The sequence below is a fragment of the Paralichthys olivaceus genome, chromosome 4, assembly GCF_024713975.1.
Source record: "Paralichthys olivaceus isolate ysfri-2021 chromosome 4, ASM2471397v2, whole genome shotgun sequence".
Taxonomy (NCBI): Eukaryota; Metazoa; Chordata; class Actinopteri; order Pleuronectiformes; family Paralichthyidae; genus Paralichthys; species Paralichthys olivaceus.
In genome coordinates this window covers 3,967,638-3,981,687 of record NC_091096.1, presented here as the reverse complement: position 1 = coordinate 3,981,687, position 14,050 = coordinate 3,967,638, and the positions used below count along the sequence as shown (strand labels likewise).

The 14,050-nt window shown below is 41.2% G+C and overlaps 1 protein-coding gene across 3 annotated transcripts in view; it reads right to left on the bottom strand.

The window, feature by feature from the left end:
* The window catches only part of ksr2 (kinase suppressor of ras 2), an 80,788-nt gene that overhangs the window by 63,980 nt on the left and 2,758 nt on the right, over window positions 1–14,050 (bottom strand). For 2 of the 3 annotated variants that reach the window (XM_020098981.2, XM_020098979.2), the window contains exons 2-4: window positions 8,940–9,080; window positions 8,287–8,437; window positions 625–660 (exon numbers count right to left, since the gene is read on the bottom strand). In XM_020098981.2, coding sequence (XP_019954540.1) covers window positions 625–660; window positions 8,287–8,437; window positions 8,940–9,080 — 328 coding nt within the window. The remainder of the gene's footprint in view (window positions 1–624; window positions 661–8,286; window positions 8,438–8,939; window positions 9,081–14,050) is intronic. The other variant, XM_069523353.1, reaches the window with a different exon arrangement.

The following is a 14,050-nucleotide window of genomic DNA, read 5'->3' as shown; positions in this document are numbered from 1 at the left end:
ATGAAAACGGTTGAAAGTATTAAAAGAGGCTGCTGTTGAATTTAATATAATATATCAGCAGTGACAGTGAGAGCACTCGGGAGAAACCTGGGCAATTAAAATGCAGAACTGTCTGAAATGTCTAGATAGCACTTGTGCTGAGTGAGAAAACATGTTTTTTGATAATGTGGATGAACATTTGTGTGTATTATCGTGTATCGAGTTAAATTAAATTGGTTCTTGACATGCTTTAAATACTAAAACATCCATTAACTCGCTCACTTCTTGATGGGAGCAGTAAAGAGTAATCCTGGCAGCAGGCGGACAGGTAGGACCAGCAAATGTGCCCAATTGGGGTAATGAATAATTAACTCAACTGTTATCTGATGGGAACATATCAGAAGTGCGGTGGTGTTCAAATATGCCGAGGAAGCATGAATTGATGGAGCGAAAAAACAGAGGCGGAGAGATGGAAGTGTGCGCCATGACAGAACAGGGCAAAGCTGCATGAGTCATAACACAAGCGGACATGTACCGAAACTAAACTTTCTGCTGAATGAGAAAGAAAAAGCGACGAGAGGCGAGAAACTTGAGGGTGAGCAGCAAAGATGAATGTTTTCTGGAGCTCAGGTGACGATACTTTACCTCCGTTACTGTGCAATTTATCCTCCTCAAGTTGTTCTTGAGGAAAGAAACAAAAACAGTGTGTTTATTGACCTGGCAGAGACACAGCTGAAATAGCCCACAGTGTTCTTCTTGTCTTTCTATCTGCAGTTACAAAACATGTTGGCGGAATTGATCCTGGGTGAAACATCTCATGCATGACTGAGTCAAAATTGACCCCACAGTCTTGAGCAAAATGTGAATGAAAATCTCTGTCAACAACCCTGCACCACTTTTTGTGTCATTACTTTTCTTCCCCGTGAGTGACATCGTCTCTGAGGAACTACGAGCATCAAAAAAAACTCAAACTTCAAACATAATATCAACACGGAGCGAGATCAAATGAACCAGGGAAAAATATCTCTTATAAAAAGTCCCAGAGGAGTGAAAACCTTGATGGGAAACAAAAAGCCTGCAGCCTTTTCCTATTCCGTAATGTTATGAAGAGGCCACGAGGAAAGACGGGTTGTGGGAGGAGACGGCTGCAGAGACACGAGGGACGAAATGCACAGGAATTTTCTCTTTTTTAAATATTTTTCCTTCATCCAGACAATCTCTGGTTCTATTCGTTCTATCTTTATTGATTTTGATTTCATGAATCCAACAATGTTTAAATACTAAATCGCTGGTTTCATACTTCATATTTTGAAACTTCATACTTTTACCTTTGACACACTCAGACGTAACATTGCGATACATTAAATGTCATCACTACTCATGCTCTCATGGAAACCAGCTGTTTCCATCACTATATGACGCACGGTTTGTTTCTCCTTCAATATGTTTCTGTGAGATGTGAATCTTAGATTTGAGGAGCAGCCGTCATTTTCAACAGTGATTGATGTTCCTGAAGTCACATGAATATCAATAGCCTGTCGACAGCTGCCTTTTTCACACCCATGGATATTAGTCAGTGGGGTGTTTCCAGTCACGCTGTCACTGCCACTCTGCCCTCGGTGTCGCTCACACACACACACACTTGTCCCTGAACCCACATCAAGAGGCCGACATCTCAACCCTAACAACCCCTCCAGAAGCAGTTCAAGATGCAGAATGGACGAGTGGGCTCTGAAAGAGTGCTCATCCCCAAATGAGGGAAAGGACGAGGAGGACGCTGGATGGAGCCTCCTTTATTAGCAGGAATAAAACCGGCCACTCAACTTCAGCTCGACCAAGGTTCATGTCGTCCTCTGGTCCAAAACCCATTAAAACACCGGGCTTCTGCAATCGGAATGGAAACAATCATCCTTCACTCTCTGCTGCAGAGTCAAACGACACAGGTCTTAATCAGCTCCGATCGGCAGAGATGGAAACGAGACATCCGGGTAAACGCGCTAATTGGACACTGAGGTGAGAGAGCTTCTCCGTCTGATGTCAGCGTGTTATAAATGGGCCATTATACTCAGTAGTTTTAAAAGGTAGTATTTCTGTTTGAATGGAGGAAATTAGAGAACAGAGAGTTTTTCACACTGCGAGTCTGACTACATTGTGGTGCATCGATCTGGACTGTGGTTTATTTCTGAAGTCTGAAGGTGGAGACCAAACAAAGTAGGTGTGAAAGCCCCTGAAACTAATCCACTCCTCCGGAATTCATATCTGAGGTCACAGATCACAAGGCGACAGAAAGCAGATCTGGTTCTGAGCTGATCTCCGGTGTGTTCAAGTGCCACTTTAAACCGTCCATTTCAAAATTAACACCAAATCCCAATCTCACTGGATAATTTCCAAAAACCAATCACCTTTGCTTTAAATGATCAGCTTCCCATTTATTTTGTATTTAAATTCTGGCATGAAGGAGCCTCGCTGTAAAAAAAAAAAAAAAAAAAGAACTTCTGACGGCGTTTATCAAAGTTACCAAAATGAACTTTCTCTGCACGAGAAGCAATGAACTCGAGTCACACTTATGAAACTGTTGCTTCAAGTAATGAGCCCATTCATCAAGTGCACCAGTATCTTAGCAACTGCTTCAGCAACAGTACCAGGACTTGACTTATGAATTTCTCATTTTACATCATCTCACCTAAGCAGAGGAGTCAGGAAAGAGACTGAACATCAGCCCTTTGAGAACTGTGACTTCTTCTTCTTCTTGTTGGAGAATGAGCTTTTAAAATTTTGCTTTCTGTGGAGAGCTTTGATACGAAACAAAAAACACTTTGAGTCTCGTAATCTATCACGACTTCTTGGGGCTTTTCTCAGCTAACTGCTTTTTCTTTTCTGCAACTCTGCAGCCTTGCTGTGTTTAACTTCAATCTCACAACGCTCTTCAAACTCATTTCCAGGCAGACTGCGTTCTGTGAAGAGGCTCAAAACACAGACAGACGCAGGAAGCAGCTCGTGAAGCATTTAGCTGCTGTAGAGCCAGATGTTTCCTTTAGGTGGAGAACAAAACTGAGATAAAAGTCGACTGAATATTGGACTCAACTGCATCACACAGACAAAAATACAACTTTAAATAACGCTAACACTTTACTATATTTACTGAGTGATCACAGGTCAGTGTTGAGTTTGGTCAGAAGTTCGGACGTGGTGTCGACATTCATTTTTCCTTTAATTCCTTTAACAAATCCTCACAGAGCAAGATTTCTTCCCGTTTCTTCTCTGTAGCGGATCACACGTTTAAAACGTCATCAACGCTTCCATTTTCCTCTCTCCTGAAAAACCCTGCATCTCCACATCAGCTGTTGAACCAAACAACGCACCTGACGCACTTGGGACTGCAACACACACACACACTATTAACAGGGCTCTGAGAAAGGCAGATAATCAGCCTCATAATTGGAGTAATTACCTCTGGATAGACGTGTCGCTTCTTTGGGCTAAATGGCAGCGAAATGCCAGTGGGACAGTAGCTGCTTGGTCTCTCTCACTGCCACTGTAAAAGGGCAACGCTGCGTTCAATAAATCGCAGCGTCCCTTTTTAATCTCCACTCTTCTGAGGACAGGGCTTGTGGACGTACTCGCAGTTTAATCGGTGGGACACAAAGTTAGATGCTGCTAATTAGTTAACAGCCAGTAAGGACCACCCAGAGGTGCTCAGGAAAACGGGTGTGGGGGGTTCGGTCAATTCTTCTTCTGGTGGCTTTCCTTCCCTGTTGCATCTGCTCTTCTCTTCTCGCCGTGACCATGTTTCTGCTTCACCTCCTGTCGTCGCTGCCTCTCTCTCACCCTCATTCTCTCTCATGTTATTCAGCGGCCCTTCCTCCCCCTCTCGCCTTTCTTCTCCTCCTCCAATTTCCCTCTCTCGCATATTCTTCCCTCCGGCGTTTCTTCGTTTCTTTTTCTCGCTGATGGCATTTGAAGCCAATTAGGTGTTTGTATATGCATGTGGAGCCGTCGGAAAGCGAAGCACAGTGACTTTGGCTGTCAAAGATTACAGCGGAGAGGTAGCGTGGCAACCTGTCGTGCTACACAAACCTCAACGCTATTAGCCTGATCAACGAAATAACTCGTATTAAAGACATTCTCTGTATGAACATGTTGTGTGTCTCTGTGTGTGGACTTGTCAAGAGGGGCGGGCTGGATAATGTGTGCATATTGCGGCACAAAGAAACCGACCGACTGCCTCCGAATTGTATGACTCATCCTCATTGCAACTCGCGGACTGCAATCCCAAGAGCCTGTAGTGAAAAAATTCTATTAACTTGCATTAGTTTCCTTCCTCCACCATTACACCACCACAGAGCAACATACATTCGCTCATTCTGTTTCTCCGGTTGTGCGATGTCGGGGAAGCTAAAGCATGCGAATGTCCGTGTCTGCCAATTTTAAGCATAATTCCTCATGACTCATAAACTGGAGCAACATATTTTCTTTCAAAGAGCGTGTGCATAAATCTGTAAATCCTTCGTTCTGCCTTCATTCATGCCGGTCGACTATATCTGCACTTTTTTTGAACGACCTCCAGATTTCTTAAGGGGGAAACTAAAAGAAACATCCTCCACTTCTTGCTGTTGCTGTGTTTAAATGTTCTGTGGAACCCATTAAAAACACAAGCACTTCTTCTCCTGCATACATTCGGACAAACAAACCCCCATAAACATACAGATACGTTTGTGAGCTACATAACACGAGCTCCATAACAATACGAAGAATGCGGCCGCACACCCTGCATCCCTCTCTGTGCTGAGTGCACCTCTCCACGCTCGGTGCCGTGGTGTAGTGGCGGCGATGTTGCTGTCGCGCATTCACACATCTCCCCCCAACCCCCACCCCCACCCTGTTGGAGAGCCCATTAGTGGTTTCTGTGTGGCCAGACCCTGCGTTTTGGAGAGCTGGAGAGAGCGAGGGGAGGGAGATGATGGGAGAGCGACAGGCGAAGAAGAAGAGAGGCAGAGAAGGGGATGATAAACAATAAGGAAGGAGGACGGGAGGGGGGGGGGGGTGGGGGGGTGGGTGGACAGGGATGCAAACACGAACCTTCAGAGACGGATGTTGGAAGTTTGGTTATAGGAAGGGATCGTAACTTCTATATGTTTTAAAGATCAGCTTCTCTATTTTAACTAGTTTCATTTCAATGTTTGTTTCTGTCGTGAATTCACACAACGTTAAAAAGTGATTCATTAGCTGTTAAACAGAGAAGTAAATGTAAACTCAAGTGGTTTTGGTTTGATTTTTTCAGTTTGTGCTGTGTGGGGGGTTCACTTCGACAGAAAGGTAACTGGGTCCCATGACCAGAATTAATTAGGGACCGTGGCATCGTGGGTCAGAGTCGGGGTGGAGGACGAGAATTGATGCGCAGAAAATATGAGATTGAATCTAAATAACTTTTGTACATTTTTATTTGGGTTCATTTATTTTCTGTTGCTTGAAAGTGTTTTTCTGTTGAGTATTGAATAAAAACACTTGTCGTTACTTGTCACTAAAAGAATTTAACTGTGTTTTTTTTATTTATGTGGTTTTCACTGTCAAATGAGAAACTTAGAATGGCATCAATAAAGCTCCAATCTCTGCCAAGGCCCAGCCCCCGTATGAAACCCCATTTAAATTCACTAGATCAAATTGCACACACTCATAAATACCGATAAAATGCTTGACTTTTTTCTCAAGATCCATAAATTATTCTCAAGGAAATTAAGGAAAATTCATATTAGAGTTATAGATCTGTAATAATCAGTTTGAATTATTATACAGCACATACAGAAAGCTTTCCGTTCATTACGCGTCATGTCGCCCTCTCAGAAAAAAAGGTTTAAAGAATTGATCCATAAAAACTGCCATGATGGTGGTATGTTACAAATACATATTTGGTGGTGACGGGCGAGCGCATGTGTGCCGAGAGTTAATACTAATATATTTAATATTGACTTTTGTATGACAATCCTAAGAAAGCTCGAGGAGGAAGGACGTCCACATACAGAGACATTGGTTACATCTCGATTCAATCACCTTTTATTAAGGGACCAAAGTTCTGCACAGTGATGACAGTGGAGATATCGCCATGACAACTGAGCGAGAGGAGCAAGGCGAGGTGTGGACATTGAGGGGTTTTATTCTTCCGGGGGGGTCAAGACGTTATTCTAAGAAAGGGCATCTCCGTTAAAGGGCACGATGCAGCGCAGCGAGAGGGCGGCGGGTTGAGGGTCTCAGGAGGACGACTTCTTATTGCGATTAGAAGACCGGACAGAAAGGCAGGAAGTAACTTTTACACTCACAACAATACAAACTGCACTTAACTGTGAGAAAGAGAAATGTTCTCTATCGTTGTTTGCTTTCACCAGAGTCCCAGTTCTCTCAGAATAATATTATGAAATCCCGGCTCCTCCAGTCTGCATTCAAAAGTTATGTCAACAGTGTCGAAGGGCTGCCACGGTGGCGAGTCGCCATGTTTTTATTGACCGTCCATGGGACACAGTTAAAGTCCTGGACAGTCATCTGAAGCCTGACCGGTCTGAACCCAGCTGGGACCGTCTGACGGACTCTGCCGGGGGGGGGCGCCTGTCTGTCTGTCTGTTTCTGGACAATATCCACCTCCATCTCCAGTCAGACCACTGGCACAGAAAGATAAGAGGGAAGTGTGTCCCTCAAACCATCAGACAAAAGAGAGGAGGGACCAGCAGAGGAGTGAGAGGAGCCGTGGAGCTGAGCTCCTGCAGACTCACTGGTTGTGAACGTTTGTCGTCGTCCCAGTTCTTTTTCATTACATTCAAAGAAAATGTTAAAAAAAAAAAAAAAAAAAAACTCTGAGATAAAACTGCTCTAATAAAAACTCTCGTTAAGCAAAGCTGCGTTTTGTTGAAGGCTCACGAAAGAAAAACTATTCATCAAGTTCATTTACTCAATAATTCAGAAGAACCGGCTGCTTCACAGTGTGTGTGTGTGTGTGTGTGTGTGTGTGTGTGTGTGTGTGTGTGTGTGTGTGTGTGTGTGTGTGTGTTATCAAACAGGTTTACAAAAGGTTGTTACTAAACCGCTCAACGCAGTTTTAGTTAGGTTCTACTGCCCCCTTCTGGTTCCAGTGTATCATTGCAAAAGCTTCAATCTGAGAGACTGAGAACCATTAAACGGTCTCTAGCGCCACCTGGTGGGAAACCATGGTACAAAGGAAAGGAAAGATTCTACATCTTTTTTTCCAAGAAAGGAAAACTGCCAAAAAGCAACAACAACATAAAATAATATATTATATTATATTATATTAAGATCTCATAAAAATAAAAAAAACCTGTTGTTCTTAACGATGTGAACTGATTTAATCCTGATCAGAGTTCTGGTGCAGAAGGGATGAATTCTGATTTACAGTTTTATTCAGGATCAAGACAGACTGTGGCTGAACAGCTCCACCTGCTGGATATAAACTTAGGTGACTTCAGGGAATTTAAAACACAGGGTTCAGTTAATATCACACCTCGGTAAATAATTATTTAATATAAGTTATCAAATATATTTAATCTTCTTTCACATCAGCAACACATTATCAAGAGTATCCAGACTTTATAAAAACTCAAGTCGACTCAGAGAGGAAGAAACAAAAGGAACTGTTTGGCCGTGGTTGACAGTTTGTTGGTAACAAAAAAGTTTTTTCAGAGTTGGTTCCAGATTTGAATCCAGAAGAGGAGGAAGACTTCTGTACTCTCATAATATTCTGACTTTTGTCTTTATTAAATCTCAAAATCTACAAAAAGAAATGTCTTCGATACGACCCTCCTTTATAAAATACAGCAAACTTAAAAACATCAGGGCATCCCTGCTCTTCACTGAGAGAAATAAAGATGAATTTATTTAATGAAACATGTAATTTTCTGTGACGTGTTTTCCCTGGCTGTGTTTGGGTTGAACCACATACTCATCTCTCTTAAACTTAATTTCAAATAGTCCAGGTTTAAAGATGCATTCAGTCCGGTTGGGGACATTTGTCACATCCAGCAGACAGATCTCAAATCTGAAAGAGCAGAAACTCAATCTCTGAAAAGTTCTTATTGATATAAACTAAAACCTAGAAGCGAAAAAACCCAAAGAATGTTTTAAATTCTGAACCAGACAAGTTTGTTTCTTTTATTAACTTTCATCCATGAACCGTGGAAAGAAACTTTGTGTTTGTCAAATGTGTGATAACTTGATACGATCATCTCACTCACGTGTGTGTGTGTGTGTGTGTGTGTGCGTGTGTGTGTGTGTGTGTGTGTGTGTGTGTGTGTGTGTGACCCTCACCGAGCTGGTGGGCCTTTCTGAGGCAGGAGAGCGAGGCGTTGAGTCGGGCACACTCTTCTTCGTTGGCACCAAACTTCTGCAGCAGCTCACACACCTGCTCCTCACTCATGTCCAGCAGACCCTCCAGAGTCACCTCACCTGGGCTCATCTCCTGCAGCGCGCACACACACACACACACACACACACACACACACACATCTTTAGAAGTATATTAAAGCAGAGCAACATTTGGTTTGAAGTTAAAGGTGAGTTTGGATTCACTGATTAAACTTAATTTAAACACTATAAAAATGTAACCAAGGAACAATAATAATGTAAGAAGAATAGTAACGAGTAAAACTAAAGGGATGAGAAAGGACAAAGGCAATAAGAAGATTATTGAATGTCCATTATATAATTTTGACCCACTCTGTAATTTGTATTTGTAATGGTTTGTATGTGTTTCTTGCTCAGAGCTACAATATTAATATCAGTTACCACATTTTTATTTATTTAAAAAGAACACAAATATGTATTGACAATATATTAATTATATTATTAAATCAATAAGATTCTGCTCGGGTTTTGTACGTCAGGGTTTATTGGTAGTTTTGTATTTGAGTACGAGCCCATAACGATCATACATAGGAAAGTTTAGTAGTTTGAGATCTCACCTGCGTGACCTCTTTCCTCAGGTTGACGATGCGGAACCAGTGGCAGAGGCGAGGGAAGTCCTCCAGCTCAGCACTGCGCTCCTCTAAGGCCACTTTGCACTTACAGGACAGCTGGCGGCTGAAGTACTTCACCAACTTCCCCTGAGACGAGAGAAGCAAAACCTCAGATTTAGTTTCTGCAGATTAAACATCTCTGCACAGAATCAAAGTTCGCTGAAGATTGATTCAGATCAAACAGGTGAAAATAAAAAGTCTTCATAACTGCTTATTTTTCATAAAATGATGCATCTTCATCCTAATGCCTCGTTCATTACAGCTTTTAAATAAATTCAGTTAAATTAAAAGAGCCTTTAACGTAACTATTTATACCAAAACATATTTCTATCTATTGCATTTCTATAATTTTACTACTTTTACTTATTTGGGAATTTGTTTTATTGCTTTTTCTTTTTTACCTCAATTTTATTAAGCTTTCTGCTGTTTGTCCAAACATCTTTGAAAACGTACAGGATCACTTTGTTCACTGGTTATTGCAAAGTCACAGAAATCCCTGAACGAGCTGAATAATCAATGCAGGGAAACATCTCTTCCACCTCAACCACCACCACTGAGGTCACTTAACGCCTGTCTGCTCCACTGGGGCGGCTCGGTGGTTAGTGGCTGAAAGCTGTGGTTACAGTGGGAAACTGAAACAGGGTGTGTTTGCAGAGAGGAGTCGGCCGCGTGCACAACACGGGAGTGGATACGTGCATCAGCTTTTCAATTCTCGTCATCTGTTCAGACAAATGTGGAGAAAACAAACCAGTACTTGAACATATCCGTTTATATTCTTACGTAAAAGCAGTTTGTAACATTTTCAAGAAAAGTGCTCGTGAATAAAGTTTAGAATAATTATTGTTGTTGTTGTTTTTGTGTAAATTTGATTTCAGGAGAAAATTATTTTAGTGAAAGATTAGTAAATCTTGTTTTAGGTTGCACGGGTTAATAGATTTATATGGGAAATAAACACTGTAGTGAACAGAGCAGTGATGTTTCGGTAAAATGATTTGTCATTTGTTCCAGTGAGCTGGAAAGAAACGTAACAACCAGTGAAAAATAGTTTAGCAAATGTTTCGATGAACATTTTTGTAAGTGACCTTGTGTCTAAACACAGAAACACTTCACTATATATTCAGACGTATTTACATTTTCAGCATCACACTTTTAGTCTTTTTATCAAACTGAAGCATCTCATGAGCACAAAGTCCCTTATGACCATCGACACCGTTTAAGTTACTCAACCTTTCAAATACATGTAAACATCCTACGATGTGATCCACGTGTTCAAAGCGTGTTTGAACCACAAAGGTCACAGATGTGCTCACGGATAACGTGACGGGCGGCGACAGGAAAGAAAACAAAAGATATTTCAGGCTGAACCAAAGACGTGAAATGAAAAAGTCGACGGCAGGAGACTCTTTTTAAGAATGACGCTGCCTCTGAAACTGCTCCACGTGAACATGGTGTCTGTTGCACAATAATGTAAATGCTTTAGTCGAACTGCTGTGAGTCGATTTCTTCAAATTAACACACAATTATTCAAGTGTAGTTTCCAAATAAAGATGATTTCATTATTTAAATGCATTTTATGATTAAAATCAAAGTTTTACTAATGATTATTTTCAGGCAGATTCTCATTTTCAGACATTTCATTTTCACATCTTGTCTCAGAGTCATTCAAATAGTGAACGTGCACATGTGACATGTTTCCAAGTCGTCACCCGGAGCACTGCAGGTCTGGAAGGGTGCTGGGGCAAGGAGGGACTCGGTGGGGGCTTGGGCATGAAACGGCCGGGCCTGTGCTGGGACCTGGGTCTATATCTTAAAATAAGTTTAAAGCACGACTATAGTCAAAGTGTGTGTCATGGTAAAAAAAACAAACAGGTGGATCAGTGCTCACCTCATCTCCCAAACAGGAAATGACATCAGATCAAGGAGATGCACAAATCTATTATTCAACTTTTAAGTGTCGCCCTCTGGAGGTGAAAATATGAACAACGGTCTCTTCTATCTGTTAAAGCACATTCACATGCATGTTATTTATATTTTAGTTTATGGTGCTTTTATTTTTTCTACCTTTTCATCATATGAAAAACAGAAATATCCATTTTATGAAGACGCTCTGTTTAATTTGTTTTTCTTAAATTTATGTGTTATTAAAAATGTGTCGCTAATTGAAGAGGTAAGTTCAGAGAGGAGGAGAGAGCTCCGACCCGTCACTGAACCTGTGTTATACAAACCAGCTCAATCATCATTATCTCGTTATTATCTATCATCATGTGTTTTTATACGTCACAAACGTGTGTCTTTGTTTCTGCTGTTCGGACACCGATGTTTCACCTCCACAGAACTAATATGATCACATAAAACTACAAAAATAAATATTCAAGGCAATAAACTCTTCGACATGTCCTGCACAAGTCTTATTTTCAGTAAATTTCATATATATTATTTACTCTAAATAACATTATTATTATTATATTTGACTGTAGGCAAACAACTGTGTATCACAACAACTGGTTATCATCACAAGTATATGTCTTTTGCAAAAAATATATTCTTTAACCAAACTAACCTGATTCAGTCTCATGTGCTTTTAGGGCTTTATCAACTTGTAGAAGTTTTAAACATACGAGAAAGAAGAAATAAAACTTGTCTCGGACAGAACTTTGAAATGTAAATGGTTAATTCGTTGTTTGAAAATTGTTCTGTTTGCACTGAACACCCAGCAAACCGTTGGCGAGTGTCTGGTGAAGCTGTGGTGAGAACAAGCAGGGGCTGAACACACTGTGCCGTGGGCCAGGTGTGCAGGCAGAAGCTGTTAGAGCTAACAGGCTAACAAGAGCCTGACACGAGCTGGAAATGATCCCTGTGTTTACCACTGACTGCAGCAGCAGAGACAGAAGCTAAGAAAAAGGAAAACTCAAATATGACCAACAGACGAGACTTGCACATGAATAGAAGATGATACACAGACATGACCTGTGGGTAACCTCGGGAGAATTGGCTGCAGCGTTTATCTGTAGTTTACTTTTCACACATGTGCAACACAGGATTTCTGCAGAGACGCGTTCACAACACAGTCAAACCAAAAATGATCTAAAACGATGGAGTGGTCCTTTAAGCAGATTGCTGAAGTAGAGCATATGGTGCGATTCCCATTTGAGACATGAGCCAAGCTGACCCCTTCACAAGTGCTACACTCACAGATAATCTAGAAAAGCTGATGAACACTGTGTGTTCTACATCAGCTCACTCTAATCAGTTAAACTGGAGTTCTGCACTTTCCCGCATTAAAAATGTCCGACGCCATCAAGCAAGTGCATGATGGTCTGTGAACGAAGGTTTGTGACTTCAGTTGAAGTGAAGGCTCAACTAAAAGACATGTAACTTAATATGTGCCAACTTGTTTGTATGTCGGACTTTAAAACATCAAGTCATTGGCTGCTAGTGAGCTCATTTATTATTAGGATTCACTTCTGAGCTGTAACTTTACTAATTCATCATTTATGAAACACATCATTTGTGAGAGAAAATGTTTTCACTGTAAGAATCAGCAGGTAAAAGACATGACATCTTCACTGGAAGCTCTTTCATATGATATTACAGTAATACTATAGCAGAAGTATTCAAATGGTACTTCAACAACTTAGTAAACTGAGGATACTTTTTAAAAAGGAATCTTCAAAAAGACTATAACCTACACTTCACAACTACTCAAACATCAACAACATAGTGCTCCACCTTTAATCACACAAACCAAACACACAACTCTTTAAAATCTATATAAGCCTTCAGCTTTACAGAGCGTTAGAGTGAGATTCAGCTCAGGGTTCATCTGTCCAGACCACAGCTTTACTTTGCGGCAGCTCGTATCGGTGGAGACCAAACAAAACCAGCTACAGAGGATATTGGAGTTCTGTGTGTCAACGTCTCCAAATGATGTCTGGAAGTGTCATGAAGCAACTTTAAGTTCAACATAAACAACTCAGACGGCCGGACAATCAATGCCACTATTATTCCCGCTGTGTGCGTCTTTCTGAAAGTAAAGGAAGGTTTGAATTTCTCTCGTTATCGTCTGGTGATGTCTACCTTCTCATCTACAGCCTCATCTTTCTCAAACCCGTACAACAGAGCTTGAGCTTCTCTTCACAGTCTTTGATTTCCTGAGCAGAAAAAATACATTAGTTTCACATCTAAAGCAACAAAGCTGATGTCTGAATAAACATTGTAAAGCCTTTACCCATTTTATATACTTGAATATAAAGGAAAAACAACACTTGCCATTATTTCTTTCACATGAAATACATAACTGGGTTGCACGTCACGCTTCTGTGTGTGTGTGTGTGTGTCTGCAGGCCTGAAAACAACAGATCATTCACCATGTGCGTTGATCATTCCAGCGTCTCCAAGGGATACCACCAACAATGCATAATCATATTAATGGGAACCAGCATTAACACGACATCCAGGTAATGATATGGGCTGCTATTCTTGGTGAAGCTGTTGGCTAAAACAGGGTCAGTGCTCCACGCCTCCAACAGATTATGTCCGAGGCACAATCTGGGTCCTTTAAGTTAATAATAGAGATGAAAGACATCTGTGTCGTAGAGGAATCTCCCATAGACACCGCACTCAATAAAGATCAGGACAGGTTAACGAGGGAGGCTTTGCGTACGACTGACGTCATTGTGATCCTGATGAAAACCCCTGGTGGACAACTCATTTGTCGCCGAGGCAATAAGAAGACGGTCGCCCTGAAAGGCTCTGAGGGTTTTAACAAGATTAGATGGTTCTCAGGAGTAATTCTCCTCCTTTCTTTTTTGCACATGTGAATTAACTGTCGAGAGTGATTTTTGTCTTTGTTCTCATTCTTAAAACACGTTTCTTTTCTGATGAGCATGTTAGTTCATTTCTAAACACAAACAGATAAACTGATGTGTGCACACGGTTCCTCCAATACTAAATGTCTGCAGAAGCACGAGCCGTGTTTCTATTGTTCCCAGATATTGATAAAATGTGTTTCAGAGATTGGAGCCTAAATTTAACAACAGAGAGGAAGTGCAGCCCAC